This window comes from Podarcis bocagei (genome assembly GCF_964188305.1).
Source record: "Podarcis bocagei genome assembly, chromosome: 1".
NCBI lineage: Eukaryota > Metazoa > Chordata > Lepidosauria > Squamata > Lacertidae > Podarcis > Podarcis bocagei.
The window spans coordinates 73,146,744-73,173,811 of record NC_138125.1 but is presented as its reverse complement, the minus strand read 5'-3'; the positions used below and the strand labels follow the sequence as shown (position 1 = coordinate 73,173,811).

The 27,068-nt window shown below is 41.5% G+C and overlaps 1 protein-coding gene across 1 annotated transcript in view; it reads right to left on the bottom strand.

The window, feature by feature from the left end:
* The window catches only part of INSC (INSC spindle orientation adaptor protein), a 136,670-nt gene that overhangs the window by 90,193 nt on the left and 19,409 nt on the right, over positions 1-27,068 (bottom strand). The window contains exon 2 of the mRNA XM_081182615.1: positions 1,256-1,326. Coding sequence (XP_081038741.1) covers positions 1,256-1,290 — 35 coding nt within the window. The 5' untranslated portion in view covers positions 1,291-1,326. The remainder of the gene's footprint in view (positions 1-1,255; positions 1,327-27,068) is intronic.

Here is a 27,068-nt window from a genome sequence, read left to right as displayed (position 1 = left end):
TGTGGAGCTGAGGGGAACAGATGCTAAGTGCAATAATGGTAATGCCTTATTTTATACTCAGACCCTGAATCAGGAGTAACAAGCAGGCTCGGATTGTATGAGGTTCAAATGATGGGGAAGGAGGGAGACTGATGACCTCCAAGTCTCCAGCTATGCAAAATCTAAAGTTTCACTCAGCTTCTGTTCCTTTGTGAAAAGGATCTTCATGCCAAATTGCAAAGTATGTACATAAAAAGGCCATGCATAAGCCTTTTAGAAGACATAGGACTCTGCAAATCGCATGTATGTTCTGTTTTGCTAAGTCAGCCTTTTCTGACTAATTTGAATAATAGGTGGACCAATCTCTGAATAAGAACGGGGCTTTCTTTTTAATCAGGAACCAGCATGACCTCTTTGTGTTAGCTTTAAAGAAAAACATTACAATTTTTTCCATCAATGCTATATGACTCTTCGCAGACTAAGTAAAATGTACACCATCTGGGGTGCAAAGTGTTGGAGATGTGGACATTTGAAGGCAAATAGGGAACATATTTGGTGGACCTGTCCAATAACTAAAATGTTTTGGGAAGAGGTAGTGAAGATAATATCATTAATGACATCTTACACTTCCCCACACTTAGACCCAGAAATAAAACATGAGGAGTTAATATCAAATATAATAGTAGGTGTTCGCATGCTTGTTACACAAAAACAGAAAAAATAGGCCGCCACAAACTCTGGAACATACACTCCATAGAGAAGCCACCTTTCAGAAAGATAACTTTTGTATGTTTTGATACTTGTATAAAATATATTTTTAATATGTAGTACTTGTCAGGAGGTCCTACACACGAGTAGGAGTCCGGCAGAAACACATGCCCAATTGGCATGTTCTCTCCCTCCTGGTGGGTCGTTTGGGAGATTCAGAAGCTTTCTCTAGCCCAAACATCACAGCGACTGATACCAAGAGGCATCAGCACACTTCAGGATCAGCAGAGTATAGGCAGTCAGCGTACAGACTCAGTAGCGCAGCTTTTGACTATACCACATTTATTTACATATACACACTCAGAGCATCTTGACTCAGCTCCTTCCTCTTCAGCATCAGACAGCAAAGAGAGAGAGCAAAGGACAAAAATCCTACATCATGGAAACACAGTAATAAAAACATCCTGTCTCCATCACTTCCCACAATGTGGAATGAAAACATACACCGTCATGTGATAAAAACAATCCCATGACTGCAACATGGGAAAAGAATCCTAACAGTACTTACCGCTGAACTGGGTAAGCTAGGAAAGCCATATTCATCTCAACTCATCTGCATGCTTCTCCACAGTCCCAAATCTAAAAAGGAAGGGAAAAAATATTTTTCAAAGAAGTTTGAAAATAGGCTAAATTTCTCTAGGAAAAAATTGCTGGGTTTTATTTTAGGAATTTCTCAACAAGTTCCCAGGCTACCTTCCAAAAAATTAAAAGTAAATTAATCAAAGATACAGATGTGAATTTGAGAATAATTTTAAAATAATGTTGGAAGAAACTCTCAGGAACAGTTTCTGGAACAGCAGAGGAAACAACTCCCCAAATATTTATTCATTTGCAATGCTATAGGAAACCTAATCCAGAGACAAATCATCACATCTGGAATCCACATCTATACTATAACAACTTTCTGTGCCACTTTGTATATTCTAACCCGCAAATGCTTGTGCCCCATTAATTTGTTATCTCTCAAGGGTATCACTGGCTCTTTGTTGCTTTTTACAATTGTCTATGGGACCAATTACTTGTCACAGTGGGCAAGTAAATGGGCATAAGGCATTCTGATGCCAATTTATAATCTAAAACAAAGGAGGGTAGATGGAGACTTAAGAGAAGGATAGACAGGTTGGTGGAAGAAAATCATATGCAATTTATTTATATGGTTATAGACCTATTACAAAATGCAACTGGAGTAATAGGCCCCAAACATGGAATTTAGAACACAGTATGAAGTATAATACAAACAAAAACATAAACAACTTTATATCCATGCAAATCTTTTTCTGAAATAATCTGAGCTCTCATCTTGACGGCTAAACTTTTAAAAAGGTCTACCATTCTAGCAATACACTCATCCTCTCCCTTCATACTGAATTCTAACAACCATAGGCACCATCAATGTGGGACCATGGGGGCCTGTACACTCACAAATTTTCAAGTAACCCCCCCCCCCAGTTTTACGCTACAGGGCATGCACATGTCATGTCAAAATGCCCCCACAATGTGTGAGAGTGATGTCAGCACACCGGGGAACCTGCCAACATCATGTGCACATGCTGCGGTGACCGTGGCACGCCCCAGGTACGGTCTGTCGTGGGGTCAAGGTGACACACCTGCTAAGACCCATCATTCTAGCAGGTGAGTGCTTTTAAAATGGGAAGATAAAGTCGTTCCTCACTTCATTATAATATCTGCAATACAGCAGGACAGGGTAAAGGCCATCAGAAGGGCATATTCTTTCTTCCATTTGAGTATGGCACATGGCTGACCATACCCCCCAACATTTTCAGTCCCAAAAGGGGTGTGCCTTCTGGTCTGGCATTCTGGCACTCATCAGCAGGGCTGCACCAAAGCTCTGGCTCGCCCCTGCTGAATCGCGCCAGAGTGAACGTCCCAAAAGACATACAGTGGTACCTCAGGTTAAGTACTTAATTCGTTCCGGAGGTCCGTTCTTAACCTGAAACTGTTCTTAACCTGAAGCACCACTTTAGCTAATGGGGCCTCCCGCTGCTGCCGTGCCGCCGGAGCCCAATTTCTGTTCTCATCCTGAAGCAAAGTTCTTAACCTGAAGCACTATTTCTGGGTTAGCAGAGTCTGTAACCTGAAGCATATGTAACCTGAAGCGTATGTAACCTGAGGTACCAGTGTACTGAGATCCAGACAGAAGCTGTGGTTGGCTTCTGTGATCTGGGATGTTCCGCTTAAAATGGGACAGTTGGGGGGCATTGATTGACTCTGCAATCATTCTCCTGTTATGCCAAGAACCCATTAGTTCGAAAGCATACCAGTGCAAGTAGATAAATAGGCACTGCTGCATTGCGAAGGTAAACGGCTTTTCTGTGGGCTCTATCACTCATCACAGTGTTCTATGCACCAGAAGCAGCTTAGTCATGCTGGCCACATGACCCGGAAAGCTGTCTTTGGACAAACACCGGCTCGCTCAGCCTGAAAGCGAGATGAGCGCTGCAACCCCATAGTCACCTTTGACTGGACCTAACCATCCAGGGGTCCTTTACTTTTACCTTTATTGCACCAAGATCTCCACCACCTAGCACCTTCCCAGCAGCAACACTTGAAGCTGGGAAACCAGTTGAGCAATGCTGCTCTATTTACCACTACTGTATCTGGATTTCACTTGAAATGTCTCCTATATTGCTATGATGATTGCCTCTACTTAGGAAACATTGCTTAAGTCCATGTATTTCAGTGGATATACTCTAAGTATGACTAATGTTGGATATCACACCTTATCCAGAAAAAAAGACAGAAATGTAGAGACAAGAGGAGAGTATCAATGCTTATGACTGCAGAAACAATGTCTAATTTTCTTCTGAGATGTTGAGAGAAGAGTAATGGGGGTCTTCAAACAGAAATATGCCCCTTGTACCTCTTGACATCATAATAATGGTCACTGGTTTAGACCAGTTTACATTACATAAAGTTGGCATGTAAAATTGCTCCAAATGTGGCCCCCAACACAATGACCTTGTTGTTAATATTTTCCTTCCTTTATTCCAAGGTCTGCATATGAGAACCCACAAATGTTCTCTAAATGTGACCAATCTACTTACTCATTTAGCCACTCATTCATATAATAACATGGTTTGTTTGGAAATGTTCTCTTTTTTCCTGGAAGCAATATGCCTACTTATAAAAGATGCATCTCTAACAAAGAAATAATACTGAAAATTGAATGTAATAGTGCCGTCTGAACAGCTCTTGTGGTTTAAAATTACATCAAGGGACACTTTGCCAGTCAGGGAGTGTCCCATTTCATAGTTCGACATTTCAGAAAGTGTCAAGTTTTGTCCAGCTATTTTTTTAAATGAATATTTCTTCTAAAGTCATTTGTTAAGCAGGAAACTGAAATATCTAAGACTTCTATCATTTATCACTTTGCTCCCTCCAGTGTGTGTGTGTGTGTGTGTGTGTGTGTGAGAGAGAGAGAGAGAGAGAGAGAGAAACCAAATTCATTAATCGAGATAAGGCTCCACTGTTGGAGTCAGTACACCTGCTTGCAAGTTTCCAATGGGCATCTAGTTGCCCAGAGTAAGAACAGGATGTTGGACTAAATCCAGCAGGGATTTTCTTATGTTCTTAAATCAGGGAGGGAAGGAAGTGCAAGGAGGGCAGCAGCTGATGGTATTATTCAGTTGCATTGTGATTTTGTTGACTACTTTTTGTATGCTTTGTTTTTTTTCATTTTGATAAGTCATTGCAAATGTTTGATTGCTCTAAACTTCTTGTGTTATCAAACGTGCTCTGAATTGTATACTTCAGAGAATCCAGCGTTTCTTTACACCCATCCTATTTTTTTTAATGACCAAAATGACTAGGGGGCAAAAAAACATTATGAAATTGCTAGGAGAAATGGACATCTCATTCTGCATAATTAACCACAAAGTAGCAAATTGCACAAGTAGCAAACAGCTTGCTTTTAAAACACAGGAACTTGCATTTTAAAAGGAGCATTTCATCTTCTTATTGGATGTTCAATAATCACTATAAACTGCTCATGCAGTCGGTCATAAGGAAACCTGAATATGACACTTTTTTCTGCCTACACATCCATTAGACAACAGCCTAATGATTTTTCCTCTTTCTAGTAAGTTTCACATGGACTCTCTCAGTAATATGAGTTCTCAGATTAAAAGCGCTTCCCCTCACCCCAAATTTATTATTTTCAAAAATGCTTCTGTTTTGTCATGAACGTATGTTTGTCTGGGTGACCTACATATGCAAACATTATTCTTATGGTAACAGCTGCTCCCACCTTAAGAAGGAAGAGAGACCCTGGTTCCCATGCCCACATGTGATTAATCACTTCATGAGAAAGGTGTCCTTTCCACCTTGGACCAGTAGTCATCAGTGGGACAGGGCAGGGTGAAGTGGCAATGCTCACCTGGTTCCCAACACATAGGTTACTGCCAGTAACCAAGAGGGAGAGGGGCAAGGAGGTTGGCACCATTCCATTGGTACCAATTAAATAAAATTCAGCTTTCGGTCAGGTTGTTTTCTGCATCTGGCATTGGGAAGAGCACCATCTATTCCTTCATCCTAGGCAGCAAAATGCGTTGGTCCAACCCAGCTTAGAGTGGTACAGACCTACAAGGTCCTGACAGTGAGGTCCAGTTCAGAGGGCCTTCTGGCAGTTCCCTCCCTGTGAGAAGTGATGTTACAGGGAACCAGGCAGCGGGCATTCTTGGCAGTGGCACCCGCCCTATGGAAAGCCCTCCCATCAGATGTCAAGGAAATAAACAACTATCTGACTTTTAGAAGACATCTGAAGGCAGCCCTGTTTAGGGAGGTTTTTAATGCTTGGTGTTTTATTGTATTTTTAATATTTTGTTGGAAGCCGCCCAGAGTGGCTGGGGAAAACCAGCCAGATGGGTGGGGTACAAACAAATTTGTTGTTGTTGTTGTTGTTATGAGACTTAGCATCCAAAGCTTACAACTCAACAAAAAAAATTTGTGTGGATTAATCTGAAAGGTTCTCTCACAATCAAGCAGTATGTAAATTTTGTTAAATAAGCCATTAAGAATCATGGGATAATCAAGGATAGTAGTACCTTCACTGCGTTTTATAAACTGCAACTAAAACATGAATGTATATTAAGCATTATGGATTGACAAAAAAAAACTATTACTGTGTAGAAAACAAAACACATTTCCTGAATGCCACGATCCCTCTTCCAGTGCATCATCACATTCTCCACATGGAGGGAGCTAAAAACCCATCTACATCCCAGGCCTCCTAATACCTGGAAGCGGTTTGCCACTTTGGCTGTCCTAATCGCATGTTAACAATGTCATCGCTTATGGCCCCCAGAACTCTGTGGTGCTGACATGCAGGCTGTCCACTTAGCTTGAGGTCAGAACTGAGGTAAATAGATTACAAGTATCATGCACACACACACACACACACACACACACACTTTCACAATGCCTCCACTGGGCAATGTAATGTTTGAATCTGCAGGTGTCAGGACATACTGTTGAAAACCTGGTGGAAAGCAAAAGCCATTTGTCTCATTAAAACTGGGGCTTGCAGTGATAATTTGGTATCAACCAAACTAGAGTTATATAAATGCATCACTGTCTATTTATTTATCTATCTATCTACATACACACACAGACACACACACAGACAGACAGACAGACACACACACACACACACACACACACACACACACAACTATACTTTGTTCAGCATTCTTAAAAACAAACCCTTAACTAGGCTATAGTCAGCATCCTCTAAAAAATCTCATGTTAAAAGGTAGTTTGTTCAGGGCTTTTCGAAAGAGGTGATAAATGCTAGTTCAGTTCAATGCACAGCTTGCAGATACTGGAAACATCTCAAAGTGTGTCCCAATAAACATGGTGGCATTTCACATTATTTGCAAGCTGTCACTAGTATTTCTCATCCCACAGATGATTAAACCCGATTACTGCTTTTGACATTAACCTGAACATTTCAAAACCAGCACTGAAGTGATCAGAAAACATCTTCACTGCTGAAAAAAGTAGCATGGGAAAACAGACAAATGGAAAAGTCTTAGAGCAATTATCTCTCACAAAAGAGTAAACAGGATGGGGTTTATTATTGTTATTATTCCATAATAATCTTGCATAGTCTTTGCTTTTATTTTCTCATGCTCTTTCCCCTGAAGAAGAAAGTAAGAGAACTTGGCCAACAGGCAGTACTTGTACATTAACAAGGAAAAGACTTAAGCAATAGGTGGAGAAAATCACAGACCTCTGCTAGCTATTCAACATCAGAGCTTAATACAAAGGAGCCACCATTCAGAGAAGCAGATTTAATGACAAATTCAGGACAGCTTTACCAAGAAGCCCCAGTGAAAGCCTGGGACTCTCTCAAAGTGAGAGGCTCACAATCTCAAAACCCTACTCCATTTCCTAGAAAGTGAAAATGACATCTCTCCTCATCAACAGTTTTCCCATCTGCCAATCCTTTATGAGAGCTTATAACATGTTACTAAAATGTATTTAAGAGACACAGAGGAGGGTTGTACGTGATTAAGAAATCTCTTCTCTTCTCTCATATCAGGTAATCTCTGCTATGTGATACCTTAAAGCAGCCCCTGGTCTCTTGTTGATTCCTCACAAATTCTCATAAAAGCAGTCCTGGAAGCTGCTGCCATCACTTTTAGTCCCTTTTAGGATTGTCAACCAATCAAAGTGGTCAACCAATCAAAGAATGTCTAGCTGATTAACCAACGACTGATTCATTTTTTTAAAAAAAACAAGCATGGCTATTGTGGTTGTTTAAACTCAGTACAAATGCCATCCTCAAATACTGAAGAGAACCAAAATTGCCACTGATTGTTAAAAGGAAAGCCCAACATTCGTTTTCTTTTCCACTCCTTTAAGTTTACACCTGAACTTAAATAACCTCAAATTATAAAGTGTGTTCTTAAATTGTGTTCCATCAATTAAAATTGGCAACAGCCAACTAAACTGTATTTTGTTTCTGGAATACATTTCTATTCTACCCTTCATCAAAACAGATTTCAGATTAGGGTACAATGTTATGGATTATAAATTAATTAAAATCTAATACAATGCAATAAAGTACTAAGATTAGCAATTATAACAAGAGACAGTAGACAAAATAGTAAAACAGACTAATTATACAAATTAAAATGTTTTAAGCTAAATAAAAATGTCTTAACTTTAGGTTATTGGTACAGTAAGGTCCGTATAGTTAAAGCTATGGTTTTCCCAGTAGTGATGTATGGAAGTGAGAGCTGGACCATAAAGAAGGCTGATCGCCGAAGAATTGATGCTTTTGAATTATGGTGCTGAAGGAGACTCTTGAGAGTCCCATGGATTGCAAGAAGATCCAACCTATCCATTCTTAAGGAAATCAGCCCTGAGGGCTCACTGGAAGGACAGATCCTGAAGCTGAGGCTCCAATACTTTGGCCACCTCATGAGAAGAGAAGACTCCCTGAAAAAGACCATGATGCTGGGAAAGATGGAGGGCACAAGGAGAAGGGGACGACAGAGGACGAGATGGTTGGACAGTGTTCTCGAAGCTACCAGCATGAGTTTGACCAAAGTGTGGGAGGCAGTGGAAGACAGGAGTGCCTGGCGTGCTCTGGTCCATGGGGTCACGAAGAGTCGGACACGACTAAACAACAACAACAACAGTAATGTGTGGCAGGTAGCTTTCTTGGATAAAGTTTCGGACAAACTAAAGATCGAAAGAGTCAATGGATTAAATCCCACCTCAAAATTGCCAGATAAATGACCCTCTCTCTCAGCTGTCTAAATGTTGCTAAATAGCATATGATTCCATGCAGGTTTCTAGAGTAAAGCTATGATTATATACATCCCAGTTAACATCTGTGACCCCATGTTTAAGCACCAGAATGAAACCTCTGGGATAGAAAAATAAAAAGAAGCTGTGATTTTTTTTAAAAAAAATGAGAGAAAAACACTAATCACTACTGGTACCACTAACAAGCTGCTACAACACAAAATGGATGAGTTTAGGAGGGGGGGGACCAGTAGTTTTGTTATCTATCTCTGCATAGGTAACGTCATAATCTTGCTCCTAGGCATGCAGAACTCCCAGAGTCTTGTCCTGGTCAAGGTACTTGGGATGTGCATTTGTAGAGCGCCAGCTACTCAGGCAAGGCTTTTCCCAATGCAGCTACAAGTATGCTCAAAGCCTGGGGAATTAAGGGCAGGAAAGAGGCAACACTAAAGTCCTGCACAGATGACAAATCTGTGTGTGATCAACATGGAGTGACAGGTGATCAGTGCAGGCCAAAGGCGTTTTGCTGCCTGCCTGAAACAGAGCCCAAACAGCTCCCACATTCTTGCTAGGACCAACACTGTAAAATGTATTCCTGCATCATATACACACCAACTCCTGACCATATATCCTGATTAGAATTAGGGGAGCCTTGGTCAACTCAGTTTCACAATAACAGTTATAAATGAAAGTATCTGCTTTGCCACTTCAAACCATAATAATAATAATAATTTATTATTTGTACCTCGCCCATCTGGCTGGGTTTCCCCAGCCACTCTGGGCGGCTTCCAACGAAGATGAAAAATACACTAAAATGTCACATATTAAAAACTTCCCTGAACAGGGCTGCCTTCAGATGTCTTCTGAATGTCAGGTAGTTGTTTATTGCTTTGGCATCTGATGGGAGGGCGTTCCACAGGGAGGGCGCCACTACCGAGAAGGCCCTCTGCCCGGTTCCCTGTAACTTGGCCTCTCGCAGTGAGGGAACCACCAGAAGGCCCTCGGAGCTGGACCTCAGTGTCCGGGCAGAATGATGGGGGAGGAGACACTCCTTCAGATATACTGGTCCGAGGCCGTTTAGGGCTTTAAAGGTCAGCACCAACACTTTGAATTATGCTCGGAAACGTACTGGGAGCCAATGGAGGTCTTTCAAGACCGGTGTTATGTGGTCTCTGCGGCCGCTCCCAGTCACCAGTCTAGCTGCCGCGTTCTGGATTAGTTGTAGTTTCCGGGTCACCTTCAAAGGTAGCCCCATGTAGAGCGCATTGCAGTAATCCAAGCGGGAGATAACCAGAGCATGCACCACTCTGGCGAGGCAGTCCGCAGGCAGATAGGGTCTCAGCCTGCGTACCAGATGGAGCTGGTAAACAGCTGCCCTGGACACAGATTTGACCTGTGCCTCCATGGACAGCTGTGAGTTCAAAATGACTCCCAGGCTGCGCACTTGGTCCTTCAGGGGCACAGTTACCCCATTCAGGACCAGGGAATCCTCCACACCTGCCCGCCTCCTGTCCCCCAAAAACAGTACTTCTGTCTTGTCAGGGTTCAACCTCAATCTGTTAGCCACCATCCATCCTCCAACCGCCTCCAGACACTCACACAGGACCTTCACCGCCTTCACTGGTTCTGATTTAAAAGAGAGGTAGAGCAGGGTATCATCCGCATACTGATGAACACCCAGCCCAAACCTCCTGATGATCTCTCCCAGCGGCTGCATGTAAATGTTGAAAAGTATGGGGGAGAGGACAGAACCCTGAGGCACCGCACAAGTGAGAGCCCAGGGGTCTGAACACTCATCCCCCACCACCACTTTCTGAACACGGCCCAGGAGGAAGGAGCGGAACCACTGTATAACAATTCCCCCAGCTCCCAGCCCCTCAAGACGGTCCAGAAGGATGTTATGGTCGATGGTATCAAACGCCGCTGAGAGATCCAGCAGAACTAGGAAACAGCTCTCACCTTTGTCCCTAGCTCGCCGGAGATCATCAACCAGTGCGACCAAGGCAAACCATGCCACCTATCCTTTGGTGATCCTTTTCCAACAATGCTACAAAGTTACTCCAACCAACCAAGTCGTTCTAGCTACTTGGAGTCTCTCCAGCTTGATTTATAATTGGTATAAAAGCAGTCACCAGACTTTTTCTACTCCTGAAGAAGGGCAACTAAAAACTTGCATTTACTTTTTGTGTTTTAATATTAGGATTAGATCAATAGCACCCAAATTGTTGCTGTTCTCTGTGCAAAGAAATTGCATAGCATTTTATTGATTCCAGGGAGGTGGGGGGGGGGAGGGAGTGATGGCTGCAAGAAAAGCAGACTGCGTCCTTACTGCAGTGATAAATATAAATCAGTTGAAATACTCAGCCACCTAGCTGTCCATTAAGACAGCAGAAAACGAGAAAATTCTTCCTTTAATTAAAATGTCCAGAGAACATAAGAAAATAGTAAGCATTACTCATGGTAGAACTTCAGGATTGACTCATCCAATCAATGCAAGAGCAGCATATAAGAAGAATCTCAAAAGTTTTAAAGGACAAATAAAATTCACCCAGAGTCTTGAATTTCAGGGCATCTCTTGGCCATATTATATTTCATTTTCAGTCAAATTGCATTTCCCTTTTGTGCATCCACAATCTTGCTACAAGTAGCCATGTATCTTATATCTAGATTTATTACCTTTCTGCATTTACTCCATTAATTCATCATTTTTTTTAAAAAAAGTTCATTTTACTACTTGTGCAGAGTCTGATATTTAGTAGATGTTTCTGCGTCTCAGTGACACTAGAAATACATGAACAACTGTTCTCAATAAATTTGACATTGGAGGTTTTTCTTTTAAAAATGAATCAATACCAGGGCAGTTCAGACTTCTAAGCAGCCATTTGCCTTATGGTGAGAAAAAATAATATTCAGGCAACTGAAAGCCTTTTTTCCAGGGCACAAAGGTAGATACAGACAACTTAACAGGTTAAGGGAGGCCACTAAAAATATTTGTAGACTTTACCTGCTGATACAGCGTGCTCCTCTTTTGGCAGATACATGAGCATTAGCCCGATTTGTAGGAGGTGGATGGTCTAAGCCAGGAGTAGCAAATGTGGTGTCCTAAAGATGTGCTGGACTACAGATTTCATATTTATTGCCCAGCCTCCATGTTGGCTAGCGTGGGTGCAACCACAGTCCACAACATCCCAAGGGACCACGCTGACTACCCCTCTATTGCCACCTGATTGCTCAGCTGTGCCCACAGAATTCAAGCAGGGTCAAAAGCATTCTCCATCTCAAGCCTCATCTCTAGAGTTACAGCTATAGGGAAGCCAAAAGGAAGCCTTTGGAAAGATGTTAGCAGGTACTGAATGATGTCCTCAATGGAAAACCATTTCACACTGAGTGTCCCTTTAAATCTAGCTACAGGTAGGTAGCCGTGTTGGTCTGCCATAGTCAAAATAAAAAAATTCCTTCCAGTAGCACCTTAAAGACCAACTAAGTTAGTTCTTGGTATGAGCTTTCGTGTGCATGCACACTTCTTCAGATACACTTTAAATCTACTTCTGGAGGTGGTGAATGAGAAGCTTTTTATTTATTTACTTAAGCCTTGAGCTGAACTTCCAAGCAGAAGTTTCCTTGGTCCCAAACTGTGCTTGCAATTTTGAAAAGGTAAGTAAATTGGCTAGTGCTTTGCGCTGAGCTAATATATAAGCCTTAGTTAATACAAGGCAGCCTCTCTGCCATATACAAATGCAGGCCGAAATTGGGCAATTTAGCAAGGCCAGATGTCCAGGCTATTTTATTACCTGCTCATCTCCACTTTTTTCCCCAGAGAATTCAGCCAATATTACTCAGCACAAGCACTGCCTGCAGGCACTCCAGGGAGGGCTGGCTAATTAAATGAGGGGGTTCCGAAACACAGCTACACCTATCAATTGTATTATTATATTCATTAAAAACAAAGCTTGGGATAGGAATGCCATATTTTATGTGAATTCTTGATTCTCCCCCCCCCCCACCCCTTGCAGACTGAATATGTAATTTACAAGAAAGGGGACTTGAAGCCTTAAGTGCTTATGGGCTTTATTCAGCTTGCTGTATTGATGGTCCCATTAAGATGATTCCATTTTAGACCCTCAAACGCATTAAAGCCATGACTTACTCACATCCATTTGGCTAATGATACCCTACTCCTCTGAAAGTAAATGACAGCTATTTACAGTAAATTATTCAATTAGATAGGGAGAGAAGTGCTGTGTTCATTTTATATTGTTTGACGTGGCAAAAATAGAAGTGTGCAAGCATGTAGGTGGGGCGTTTTAATCTTACAGAATCAATTGTTTAATCTACAGCCAGAAAATAAATAAAGATACTTCCACGAGTGGCTGTCAGCATCCAATTACCATAGCAAATATTGTGTTAGATGCTGAAGTTTTATAGGGCCTGTTTGTTTGTCCTTTAATTTTAACCACACAACCCCACAAATAAAAGAGGTTTTCGTAGCTTTCGCCAGCTATTACTTAATTAAAAACACATTTTCGAATCCTGAAGCGCATGTCAAATGAAAAGGCCAGGGCATGTTGGAGAAAACGGTGGAAGTTTTATTTGGCTCGTGAACCAGAGATCAGAGAAAGTTATTCCAAAGCCATTAGATCAAGGTAGGAAAGTCATGGAGGAAGGGGTTAGAATCAAATTACAAGAGTGATTCTTTAAACTGTGGCCTGCTGATGACCACAGGTCATGGCTTGCTTTCAGAAAGTCTGCAAGAGCACAAATCACGATAACGGGGAAATGCTGAAGCAATAGCTCCCCTTGGTAGGTAATATGATATTGGGTGAAATTAAAGCTTCAGAGCTCAGCCCACAAAGCAAATCTATGGTGATATTATAAATACCAAGGCCACCATTAGCCATATGCTCATATGCATCAGTAATCAAGTTAAAGGTGGGGTACCAATGACTTTCTGATGAAATTACAACCATCCTAGCTACCATGGGTGTTGAGGCTCTCTGCACTAACATTCTCCACAAAGGTGGATCTCAAGCCATCAGGGATATCATGAGCCCAACAGCACATCTAGTCACAAATTTTTGTCACTTTGTACGTAACCACAAGTCATTAGGAGGTTCAACGTTACCAGTTGTGAATGCAGTTGGGACAAAGGATGTTTATGATGCTATGTGCATTAATTGGCTCACCAGTGCCAGAATAACTGTACTATCATGAGCAACTGCAATGCTGCTGTCAATAATGCAGTTATTAACTATCTGTACTTGCAGTATTTCATATCCCCCTGACCTCACTGCTTACAACCCACCCAAAGAAACCGTGTGCATGTGCGTGTGTGTTATTTGTGACTCAGGATAAGACTTCATGCATGCAAAACCGTAAACTCTAGTCCATGAAAGCTTATGCCGTAATAAATTCCTTAGTCTTCAAGGTGACACAAACTCTTCATTTGTTTTGGTGAAACATAGTAACACAGCTAAACCTCTGTGAAATGATACTATTGTCACACTTGGGCCTCTCTTTATTGGTTTCACACTGGTTTAACCAGCATGCATTTCCCTAGGCAATCCTAGGAACTGTAAATTTAACAATTTTTAGAGCTCACACCAACACCACCTTCTTAGAACTCCCAGCTACTGTTGCCCGGACAGAAGGAAATACTTCTAAACCAATTCAGGTCTATACTGTATGTTGTAAGCAGCTGTACCTGGTGCTGATGCTAAGGAAGGCACAGTTATAGCCTAGGAAATCCTTGTTTCTGCTATCTGGCATATGCTTCATTTAGTAGACATATGACTAAATATTGTGAAGACATATCTTTTTGTCACAACTTTCACTGAGCACCTTGTTATTTCTGATATCCCATTTTTACCTGTTCTCTCTCTCTCTCTCTCTCTATATATATATATATAATGATAATTTTTTGGGGGGGTGTTTGTTTTTATGCCACTTACAGACATTTAAATACTAAATGGTTTAGAAATGTTTTTAAATAAATAAATATCTCAATGTATTCAGCCTTGGGACAGTTTCTCAATGGGTTGGATCATTTCAATGCTCCACTGCTTTCAGCTATATATATTTGCTAAGAATCTAGCCCTTTTTCAAAGAAGTTTAAGAAGTAAACTTTCTTGTTTCAAGAGTTATTTGACTAGACCTTTGTGGAATGGACTGTTTTCTTTCAGTCTCTTTAAAACAGATTTTCCCCTCAGCTTTTCTCTTCGTACAATATCTTCCTTGTTCTCTTTACCGTCATCAGATTAACCATATCAAATATCTGCTGACCTTTCTTTAGCTTAGTAGGAAGTGGCTCACTGTTAGCTTTCTGATATTTGATGATCTTCTAAAACTCCCTTCAGCTTACATTTTACATCAAGCTACCTGCCAGCAAAAATTGCATTGGCTCTGGACCAAATTAGAAAACCACTCTACATCTAGTAGCATTTTCACATCAATGAATGTGTTTGGAGTGCTATAGAGGAAACGCTAACTGGGATGGGTGGAATGACTAAATGAAATTCAGACCGGTACTCACTCTCATATTTCATTAATTTAAAACGCAGCAAACAATTGGCATCTTGTATTTAAATCATGACATTAAAATGAGAGCCACTGAGGACAACATAAGATCTACACCATAGGCTTAGAGCTCAGCCGGTGCACATTTAACTTACACTGCTTTCCTCAAAGAATCCTGGGAACTGTGCTTGGAATTGCAGTTTTGTGGGCAGAGTACTAATTCCTAAGATTCATTGGAGGAAGTGAGTTTGATGTGCTTCAAATATATGGCGGGGACTGGCATATAATATTTGCTTCTGCTGAAATAGAATCCTAGTGTTGGCTTTGTACATTACACACAACATGTACAAAAGAGCCTTGGACAAACTAGGGGTGGCTAGATAAAAAACGGGACCTTTGATAGTTCTGTAGAAGAGGGGATTTCTGTAGATATAATCTGTCATGCAAGCTACACCTGCTGAAATTCCCTCTTCTACACACCCATTAAAAGTGAGGATCCTGAGTTTCTGGATCATATACTCGCTCTGTCATTCCAAAGAACACAGATGTGGCTCTGTGAAAAGGGATTAAGAGTCTGCCTTAAGCTTTGACTTTATTGAGTGTGAATCTGTTATTGTCCCTTTAAGAGAAGTCAAAGGGAACTCTGAGGAAAGGCGAGGAACACAGGTTCCAGAATATGTTAAGAGTTCAGAAAGCGTCTGGCAGATTGTGTAGGCCTTTTCTGAGTTTGATAATGTTTTTAACATTAAAGGTTCGATTTTCTCCATCTCTCTGCTCTGGTGTGCAGCGCAAACATGTACATGTTGCAGGTTTATTGGACTCTGTAAAATCCTCTGCATGCATCCATAAAAATGCAAAGTTTATAAAGCCTTAAGAAGAGTGGTTTTTCCTCAGCTAATTTACGTAACATCTTTCCAAGGCTAATACTTCCATTATACCTATGTTCGGCAGTTTCCACTTCTCCATGGTGAGATTAGTTTTTTCGTAATAGCTTATCAACTTCTGCATTAGACAGTTCTAAAGTATACCGTAAATAGAAATAGAGAGATATTTTAACAAACATACTCAAAAAATGTAGAAGATGGGGGGGATCCTAAACACACACTTAAGTGGCATTAAACACACTGGGACTTACATCTGAGTAAGCCTGCAGAGGATTTGCATTGTCACTTTCTATATCACCTTTAAAAATGTTTGAAAGGCTCTATTCCTGTTCCTGATTTCTCAGAAATTGCATTGTTCCAATATCATTCTCTTCCGAGATTATCCCTGGTGGCAAGATAAAGGAATTTTCCAGCCTCATGGGATATCAACGGCATGAGGTTTCTTCCACATATTGAAAAAGTATGAATCTGGTATAAGAGAGTAGACTTACTAAGAAGAGCAACAAAGTCATTTATTAGAGGAAGTACATAACTTAGCTAGACAAGTTTCAAGTTCTAAGCTAAACTAACCAAGCTTGTCCCTTTTGTTCTTTTGGATGTGTCTCAAGAAGACTTCACTGCTCTGAAAGAGAAGCATGGAAGGGAGGCAGAAGTTGGAGAGAGGATGCAGCCTGAAAATCAGTTTAAGATCAAAGGATATAGAGGCAAGCACAGAGAGCAGAGGTACAGAGGTAGTCTAGGGATCTGGGGAATCCCTTACTCTATCTGTTCTAACCCCATGCAAACCCCTTTCTGCAAGCTGAGTTGCACCTAAGCTTCCAAACCCACAGTGTTTCTTTTATTTAAAAAAATACATATTTTTTGCTGCAAGCAAGATGTGATGTATAAAAATATACCTCCCTCTCTTTTTTGTTACTGCATTCAAAATATTCCCAAGTAGTCAGGGTGTGTGATCTTCCCTTATTACGTTCCCTGTTACATAACATTACTTAGAATGGGTCTCATCCTTGGACATTTCCACTTGGACCTTGGACATGTCCATCCTTGGATGTTTCCTTTGTCCTGAATTAGTCAGGACTCTGCCGCAGATAACATCACATTACTACTCTCTTACAGAAAGCTTCACACCATGCAGCACAGGGAGAAAAATATAGGTTTATAATTTCTAAACAGACTTCACTCATTGGAGCTTTAGGAGTCAAACTAATAATTATATTAGCTATGTTTCTGTGCCTTCAAGTGAAGTGGCTTTTATAAAAAAAAACAACATAAATTGCCAAGAAGGGGGAATGCTATCTGGGTTGACGCGCACACACACCACTGCCCCTACAATTTTCATTAGAGAAAAACTCCCTTTTGTTTCAGTGTCTCATTCCAATCTAGATTGGGACGATCACCGGGGGGAAGTGTAAACACCCCTACTAAGACTAGAGTACTGAACAGGATTGGAGTCCGCACACTAGCAATTTGTGTGGATTTTTTTAAGACAAACACCAAAATCCTGCACTTAAAGGCAGTCAATGTAACATCTAGTTTGGCCCCAAGTCTCTTTCCTGTTGTTGAATGTAGTTAAAGTTTAAAGTTTTGTTTTTCATGAGGCATTAATAAATTGTTCCTTTGCAGTGAATTAATGGAGGAAAAAATGGCAAGGTTCCTATTTCTACATAGTGAGAGGTCCCTGAGCCCATCGCACTGACTGTCTCTACTGAGGTCATCACTCTCATTTGCAAAATAGCTCATTTTTGCTGTTCTTGGTTGCCAAATAAAATGCAGGCAAAATACCATCAATGTGGGGAAGAGAGACAAGAAGGAAGAGAATCGGGATACAGAATGGACCAAAATGTAAGTAGCTTTCCTCGCTGAAAAGAACGTACTTCACAGAGACTTGCTGTCCTCTACACATGTACCTGAGCCACTTTCAGAAACTGGAGTAGTGCCTACAAAGTGTCAGCCACAGCTCCTTAGTAGGCAGCTGACAGCTAGTACAGCTAGGCACATTTTGTTTTTTCATTTTACTCTTCTCTCAGAGTGCCTGACAAATATCCTTTCCTGATACATAAAACATAGAGCATGCATCAGTGTTTTTATATATGCTGGAAGCCACCCAGAGTGGCTGGGGCAGCCCAGTCAGATGGGCAGGGTACAAGTAAATTTTTGTTGTTGTTTTACTCACAGACATCAACACTCAGCCCAGAAGCTGCCAACAATTTCTACACACACTGAAAATTCTGGTCAGTAGGCATGAGGAAATGGCAAGGGTGTGTGTGTTTATTTAAAAAAAAATCAGTCAGAGAAGGTCTGATTAATAAGAGAGAGACTGAAATGAGGAAAGATGGAGGAAGAGACTCTATACTGTCCTGAAATTGCAAAGGTGCTGGGGAAAGTCTCCTTCCTCTTCCCCACATTCTTTGCTTACTTAGTTACTTCCTGGTTTGAAGCAAGCCGTAGCTTGCCAATCAATGCATCTCAACCAACAAGTTGTGTGTGGTTTGCACTTGACCTCTAGGATCAAACTCTAGTTTGCAATCTTGGTTTGAGGTTAAGCACCAAACATCATCTGCTGGTTGGGATGCAATAACAAACTATGGTTTAAAGGTAAAGGTAAAGGGACCCCTGACCATTAGGTCCAGTCATGGCCAACTCTGGGGCTGCGGTGCTCATCTCGTTTTATTGGCCAAGGGAGCCGGCGTACAGCTTCTGGGTCATGTGGCCAGCATAACTAAGCCGCTTCTGGCGAAACCAGAGCAGCACACGGAAACACAGTTTACCTTCCCGCCGGAGCAGTACCTATTGATCTACTTGCACTTTGACGTGCTTTCGAACTGTAGGTTGGCAGGAGCAGGGACCAAGCAATGGGAGCTCACCCCGTCGCGGGGATTCCAACTGCCGACCTTCTGATCGGCAAGTCCTAAGCTCTGTGGTTTAACCCACAGCGCCACCCAAATCAGGTGTGAAGGGCGGGAATCACTAATTCTCAATACACAAGAGAAATGAGTGTATAAGCATGAGTTTTATTCCGGGCATGTTTACACAGTAGCAAACCATAGTTTGGCACTACATCTGGACCAAGCCTGAGTGTTTTTGATCACTAGTTTCTTTAAAATAAAATACAAGAAGCAGTGTCTAAAAAAGTGTTTTTCAAAACCTTTTTAAGCCCATTAACTTATGAATATTTAAAAACCAGTAATGCAAAACATCAAGAGTTCCAAGAACTAATACTATACAATTTTTTCTGAAAGTTAGTTACTTTGTTTTTAACATATAAAGTAATTTAACTCTCACTATGTCCATTCTACAATCTGAGCTATTCTGACATTTCAGCCAACTCGCTAGAAAGCATCTGCTTCTACCCTTCCTTTCACTGGAACATACATCCTCAGTCTTGTGTACATCCATGAATTCAAGTACAATTGTTGGTATCAGTGACTATTTAGCCAAACAATTACTGTATTACAAAGCAGGGAAGGAAGTTATGAAGGCTTTCATATGGTTACCATTTCCAAGGAAACCACTTCCTTATACTAAATTGCATGGAGCTTAGGAAACTGTTAATGGGCAGAAAGGGAATTCACTCAGACCAGGAGCAAAGCTTCCATATTTATTTATTTATTTTACATTTTTATTGACATGTTAGACGCTACTCCTAAAACCGGGTTTCAAATATATTCCAATGTTTTTTTAACACCTGCATGGCAAAAACATTTAGAAAGTGAAGCTTCTGGGAAAAGCTTCACCTGATATAATGCTATTAAGGTTACAGAGTCCAACATCATACCACTGGAAGATACAAGCTAAGGGGTATATTATAAAGAACAATTAGACAGCTTCCTTTTGCATGTCTAGCTGGCCAGTAAATAGAGGAGCACATAGCCAATTGCTAAGAGAATATTACTGGAAAGAGCTGTGCATGTAAGCATCTTTGGCACATGGTTTTAAGTGCCACAACAGCAACAGGACCACAGCTGTCGTAAAAAGGGCTTCACAGCCAAAGAACATAATTATGCTGATCAATTTATTCAGAATGATTAAGGTTCTTATTAATGCAATTTTTCATGACGGGAGGTTCGCTTGCCATAATGGACTGAGCAAGACTGTTCCAGACCTTAAGAAACCATTAAAGTAGGAATATCTTGTCTGCTCAAGAAATCACAAAAGCAAGTGTCCATGTGTGGGTAGGATTCAACAGCAGTTACATTTTCTGGTAAAGTGCGGACATTTCAATGTGAGAGAAAATTTGAAACTAGGCATAAGTTACCAAGGAAAGGAACTGAGTTTACATTACACTTGAGAGACAGTCATGAAAACAAGGACTCTGTAAAGAAGAGTTAACAAGGAGACAATGATGAAATGGAATGTGATCATCTCAAAGCAATATTGGGCCATGATAATCAGTCAGTAGGTTTCACTCATTCGTGTTGGGGTAAAGGATGTCCCAAACCAGGCCAGATTTATTAATATAGGAGCTCCGCAAATAAGTCAATTTCTAGAGAAATTTCACATATTGAGAGGTGACGCCTTAGTCATCTGGTCCACATGTCACATTCAACCAAAACAAAGGAGAATAAAACCCAACCTCCGGAATGCAATACAAGCAATCAACTGCAACACAAGCAAATCAAGCAGAAATGGTGTGAGCCACTACTATATTCTGAAACAATACTATGGCACTTTAAGACAAGGACTGAATTCAGACTGTATGTCCATATACATAATGTATCAGTAAACGCATGTGACAAACAATGGTCTATACAGTGGTACCTCATGTTAAGTATTTAATTCATTCCAGAGGTCCGTATTTAACCTGAAACTGTTCTTAACCTGAAGCACCACATTAGCTAATGGGGCCTCCTGCTGCTGCCGCGCCACCGGAGCACAATTTCTGTTCTCATCCTGAAGCAAAGTTCTTAACCTGAGGTAATATTTCTGGGTTAGCAGAGTCTGTAACCTGAAGCGTATGTAACCTGAAGCGTATGTAACCCGAGGTACCACTGTACCACTCCCCACTGAAGTTTCCCACAAAGCACAAGAGATCAGAAGGAATTCAACATCACACTCAGATGACTGTTTTGTCATGTCAAGCAGTTTTACTTGCCAGATGGAACAATTCCCCTCTCCTCCCAGCCCCCCACCAACTGTTCTAGGAGTTCTGCTGGCCCCCGCCCCCCAGGTAATTTCAAGGGATGTAGGAGGGTTGAGAGGGGGCAAATCCCATTACACAAGCAGAGGTCCTTGTGCAGGACTTCCATTCATTGGCTGAATTCTGCCCTTGGTTTATTAAGTTTTGTCTTTTTTTTAAATGCAAAGAGTATCAGTTGTGGATGATAATTATCAATACTGCAGCAGAAAAATTGGGAAAACTTAACTCTTTCATTCCTTGCTGAGATCCTGGGGAAAATCAATTCTTGGAAAGTGCAGTTTCTATTGGAAGGAAATTCTTCATTTGCACCAACAGAAGATTTCCCTTAAAGTGCCAGCATTCAGGATCTCAACAGCAGAAAAAATGTTTAACTCCCTTCCACCACCTCCATACTCTACTTGCAATTCTAACAGCACATTTTATATCCCATCTAGTTTGGTCCCAAGCTCCATCTTTGGTCAGAACTGTTATGTCCCATGTGCCAAAAGCTTACACCCAGAATCTTTGCTTCTAGCCTCCCTTTCTGTCATTACAGCTTTATTGTGGGCTGCCTCAAACATGACGATTTCCAAACAGAACTAGCATTTCAGTGCAGTAGAATCTACACTAGGATAATCATGGGACAATGGCAAATCACAGACATGCTTCCTCACTCCCCACTACACTGAAGTACTGCTCACTTTTCCTAAAACTTCATTCTGTCCATTTCCATATTGCATTAGGAGGGGGGTGATTCATGACTACAATGAATAGGGCAGATATCATATCATTTGCTAAACCTCTCCAGAGTGCTCTGTGGATCTATATGGGCATTTATGCCTTCCCAGCATCTCAAAGGCAAGCATATGTCAGTCTTGTGTTACACAGCAGATTTTAACATTTCGTCCTCACAGGTCACGCAAATAACAAAGGCCTTCTGAAATATTCATTTTGTATGGTGCCTGGCATGTAGATCCCTTCTTCAATAATGTATGCCATGAGAAAAGCTTACAAAAGGAATAAAGAGTGGAGGAGTAGATTAGACAAATATGACTGGCAACTGCTGACAGGATAGAAAAGCACAGCCACATACTTTTCCTGGCACAATTATACACCCTTTATTAAGGTCTGTGGTTTGTCACAACACTCTATTTGAGTACCTATTGTTTCAAAGAAAGAGAATTGGTCGGTTGGGGGGGGGCGTTCAATGCTAATTGCACTTTCCTTCAGCACTTGAAGTATGAAGACTGGGTTTTACAGCCAAGTTTAAAACTTGTATCTTCTGCCTCTCCAATTGACCTTAATCTTAGAACTGCTTTTCAAAATAATACTAGCTACAGCAGCAGCATAACATATATACATTGCATTTCATATTTTCTGCACAAAAAACACTGAAGCCAAAATACCTTCATAGAGGAAATGCACATGGGGTAACATACAATGGCAACGCTAACATTAAAAAGTAGAGAGCAACACAGTGTGGAAAAACAGAGCAAAGAAAAAATCAATCCCCACACACATTGACAAATCTCAAGAGGAAGGGGATATGCAATGCCAATGGCATTCAAAATAATTGAGTGCATCTGACATGTCAGAAAAAAATTTCACCATCTCAACAGGATCATCCCACAGAGAAGAGGAAATGAGATCCTGGCAAGCAAATTGGAACTGCTTTTGGTATGTTGCTTTTTTTGCTGGATTTCTGTTGTTTTCACATGACATATAAAAATACCCACATATTCCCTGAACTTCTCACTAGAAGGAAACAGTTGACAGCGGAGGATTGCACAAGAGTATATGTACGAAAGTGTCAGTGTTGTATGAAAAAGTGGGAGTGACATGACAACTAACAAACACTTGCTTGCACAGTGCACTGCACAAGACATTGGGGAGAGAGGTGATTTTTTTCCAGTATACAAGCTGTTTGGCAAACAGGTCTCTTGATAGTTAGGCATAATAGAACTGAGCATGCAAAAAGATGCAACATGTAAAATGTTTATATTTCTTTCTTCCTTGAGCTGTGGGAAGAGGTGGGACAGAAAATGAAGTTAAACCTAACGGCATGCAAGGAATCTGTGCCAGTTGTTGTAAACAAAAATATGCCCTTTTCCCTTATGGGGTATTCAAGAGCCCATATAGAATCCTTACATAGGTTCCCTATTGGTTTGTTGTTGTTGTTTAGTCGTTTAGTCGTGTCCGACTCTTCGTGACCCCATGGACCAGAGCACGCCAGGCACTTCTGTCCTCCACTGCTTCCCGCAGTTTGGTCAAACTCATGCTGGTAGCTTCGAGAACACCATCCAACCATCTCATCCTCTGTCGTCCCCTTCTCCTTGTGCCCTCCATCTTTCCCAACATCAGGGTCTTTTCCAGGGAGTTTTCTCTTCTCATGAGGTGGCCAAAGTACTGGAGCCTCAGCTTCACGATCTGTCCTTCCAGTGAGCACTCAGGGCTGATTTCCTTCAGAATGGAAAGGTTTGATCTTCTTGCAGTCCATGGGACTCTCAAGAGTCTCCTCCAGCACCATAATTCAAAAGCATCAATTCTTTGGCGATCAGCCTTCTTTATGGTCCAGCTCTCACTTCCATACATCACTACTGGGAAAACCATAGCTTTTACTATACGGACCTTTGTTGGCAAGGTGATGTCTCTACTTTTTAAGATGCTGTCTAGGTTTGTCATTGCTTTTCTCCCAAGATCCCTATTGGCAGGAGAAAATAACAGAGGCCAACCAGAGAATGTTGAGAAGCAAAGCAGCTAGTAAGCTTGATCTTTATTGATCTGTTGTAACAGGGTGCTCCCCTCACTCGCAGGAAAGGAGGAGGACCCACAAAAATGCTGTGCAAGGGCTTATAAAGACTTTTGAAATTCCCATCCTGTAGATGAAGACCACCCCCCAGAAACATCATGCATACATCACAGAAGGGGTGTAACCTAAGACTACCCCTCAGATACATCATGCATACATCACAAAAAAGGCAGTCTAATAGGCGGTCTAAACAGAAATTTAAATGTTGTTTATCTCTTGTTCTTCTTTATCTCCTGTCTAGCAGGTTACTTGATTGCATTTCCTGGGTAGCCTGGCCAGTCTTTTGTAATGATAAATACTTAGTTCCTGGCCAGGTCACAGGCTCACACATTATTCAAACATAGACATACCCTTAAGACAGGATTTGTGAGGAAAGAGACAATGGGGAGGCTTTTCCAGTTTGACCTTGCAGAGAAAACATTTGCTCAGTTTAGGAATCAAAATGGTTCCAGGTTGGCCTTCCTGTGCTGATCTATGTACGTGCGGTTATGAACATTGCCATATATCTAAGACCATAAAATTCCTATTGCACAGTAGTATATCCTTTAGAGGAGGGGTCGGCAACTGTTTTGGGCTTGGCGGCACATTTGCAAATGGGAGAGGCTAGCATGGGCCCCACATGTGCATTGCAGCTCTTCCACCACCAGAATAGCTCCCACATTACAATTAGGCTTGAAAAAAGCTTACTATCAGCTAAAGTTGGCTCCAAGCCTAATTTCAGAAGGAGGTGGGGTGAGTTTGGAACCCCCATGAGCACTAGGGAAGGCCTCTTCGTGTGTGTGTGTGTGTGTGTGTGTGTGTGTGTGCCCACCAGCACTATACTGTTGATCCATTCTTTAGTGGAAGCAGGGAAGGAAAGTATGCATTTTTCTGTGCCAAGGTCACAGATTCCCCTGAGTGGATTTGTCATTTATATGTAATAAACTGCTATAGGAGTGACAGTGGAACATAATAGCAGGTGCAAAGTTTATTGCAACTGGAATGGATGGTGGAAATATCCCATCTTCATGTCTAGTCAGCTCAGTACATTGTGGACATGGGATAAAGCCAAGCTACTCATCCATTGACCAACTCAGCACAGGGCAGGAAGTCCTAGGAGAAGCTGGAATGTGTAGCTCCGCCTACAATCCAAAGGGGGTGGTGGTATGGAATGGCATGTTAGAGATATTGAATGGAATCTTTGATATGGACCTTGTGTAGAAATAAATTCTCTCCATCCCAAGAATGTTTTACTACAGAACAGTCTTAAATACTACTTCCAATAAGATAAATGCTACAAAATAATAAAGTAACATTTCAAGCAAGCAAATGCAATGGGGTCCAGTCCTTTATGTAGTTCAGTAAACGTTCCTCTCTCTGGTCCCAAGATCCTAGGCTTGTTTATCACTGCAGAACTTGTATGCAACTGCTGCTGCTGCTAGCCAGCCAACTCCAGAATACACACAGGCTTCTCAAGTTTCAGCTTCCTGCTGTGAGAGCTCTCAGCTTCCTGCTGTGAGGTAGCTTCTCTCAGTGTAATGGGAAAATACCAGCCTTCTCTGACGCTTTTGCCAGAGTGGAACCTTTTTGCCTAAGGTAAATTTCCCATTACAATATTTTGAATACAGTGCATTCAAACACAACATTTTATGTACATATAGCTTTAACAATGTAAACCACTGCCACATAGATCACAGAAACACCACCGAAATTTCCCTGGCCCCACAAATCTTCTTTGCGAAATCACACTGTCAACACCCTCTCTTAACTGAGGAAAACGGGAAGCCTTTTAAATGGCACCCCTGCTCTGAATGTTGGCCTGTTTGTTTTTTTAAGTCAACCAGAACTAATTACACATTTCACATTAGGCTTCAGTGGCTTTAGGACAGTAGACAAAAACATCCAATTAGCAATGAATAATTTACTTGGAGCTTTGTGTATTCCTTCCTTTCAGGTGTTGAGTACCATGGCTCTCAGTTGAGGTTTGAAGAGTAGCTTAGATTGGGGCACTCATTTATATATGGCTATTGGTGGCACTGTGGTCTAAACCACAGAGCCTAGGGCAAGGGTAGACAACTTAAGGCCCGGGGGCCGGATGCAACCCAATCAACTTCTCAATCCAGCCCACAGACTGTCTGGGAATCAGCGTGTTTTTACATGATTAGAATGTGTCCTTTTATTTAAAATGCATCTCTGGGTTATTTGTGGGGCATAGGAATTCGTTCATTTTTTTTCCCCCAAACTACAGTCCGGCCCACCACATGGTCTGAGGGATGGTGGACTGGCCCAAGGCTGAAAAAGATTGCTGACCCCTGGCCTAGGGCTTGCCGATCAGAAGGTTGGCGGTTCGAATCCCTGTGACAGTGTGAGCTCCCGTTGCTCGGTTCCTGCTCCTGCCAACCTAGTAGTTCGAAAGCACATCCAAGTGCAAATAAATAAATAGGTACCACTCCTACGGGAAGGTAAACGGTGTTTCTGTGCACCGCTCTGGTTCACCAGAAGCAGCTGAGTCATGCTGGCCACATGACCTGGAAGCTGTACGCTGGCTCCCTCAGCCAGTAAAGCAAGATGAGCACTGCAACCCCAGAGTCGTCTGCAACTGGACCTAACAGTCAGGGGTTTCTTTACCTTTATTGGTAAGCAAAGGCTCAGTTCTGAAGGCACAGGCCAGGATACAGTGCATACTGTCAACTTGACCAAGCACTTCCACATCTGCACCAGAGCATTATGTTTGAAGTCATTTTTGGAACCACTGATTCCTTATCTCACTGCAACTGCTCATTGAAAATTATTGAATCCTTTAGGAACATAGGAAGCTGCATACAAAAGTATGCTGGCATGCCTCCATCATCTGCGCTGTGATTTTATTTTGGGTCTCTGTATTTCACCATCCATTCTGGTTTAAAAAAAACCAAGCAAATCTCACACACAGAAATAACTCCCAAGTTCACATTTATACCTGCTATAGCTAAAATATCTCCTTTTTCTCAGTCTGACAGCTTACAATATGATATGGTTAGTACTATGTAGTTCTCAACACACTGGGAGGCTGGGAGCAAGGTACTGAGAGTGAGCAGCCAAATTGCAAAGGATGGATGTTGGGAATATGATAGCACTTCTGCATGTGCAAACGAGCACACACAAAACCACCAATAACCAACCTATTGGTATACTATGAACACGAAAACATTACTGAGAGGGGAAAATAAGAACTATTTTAGCATCCACATATGATGGAGAACAT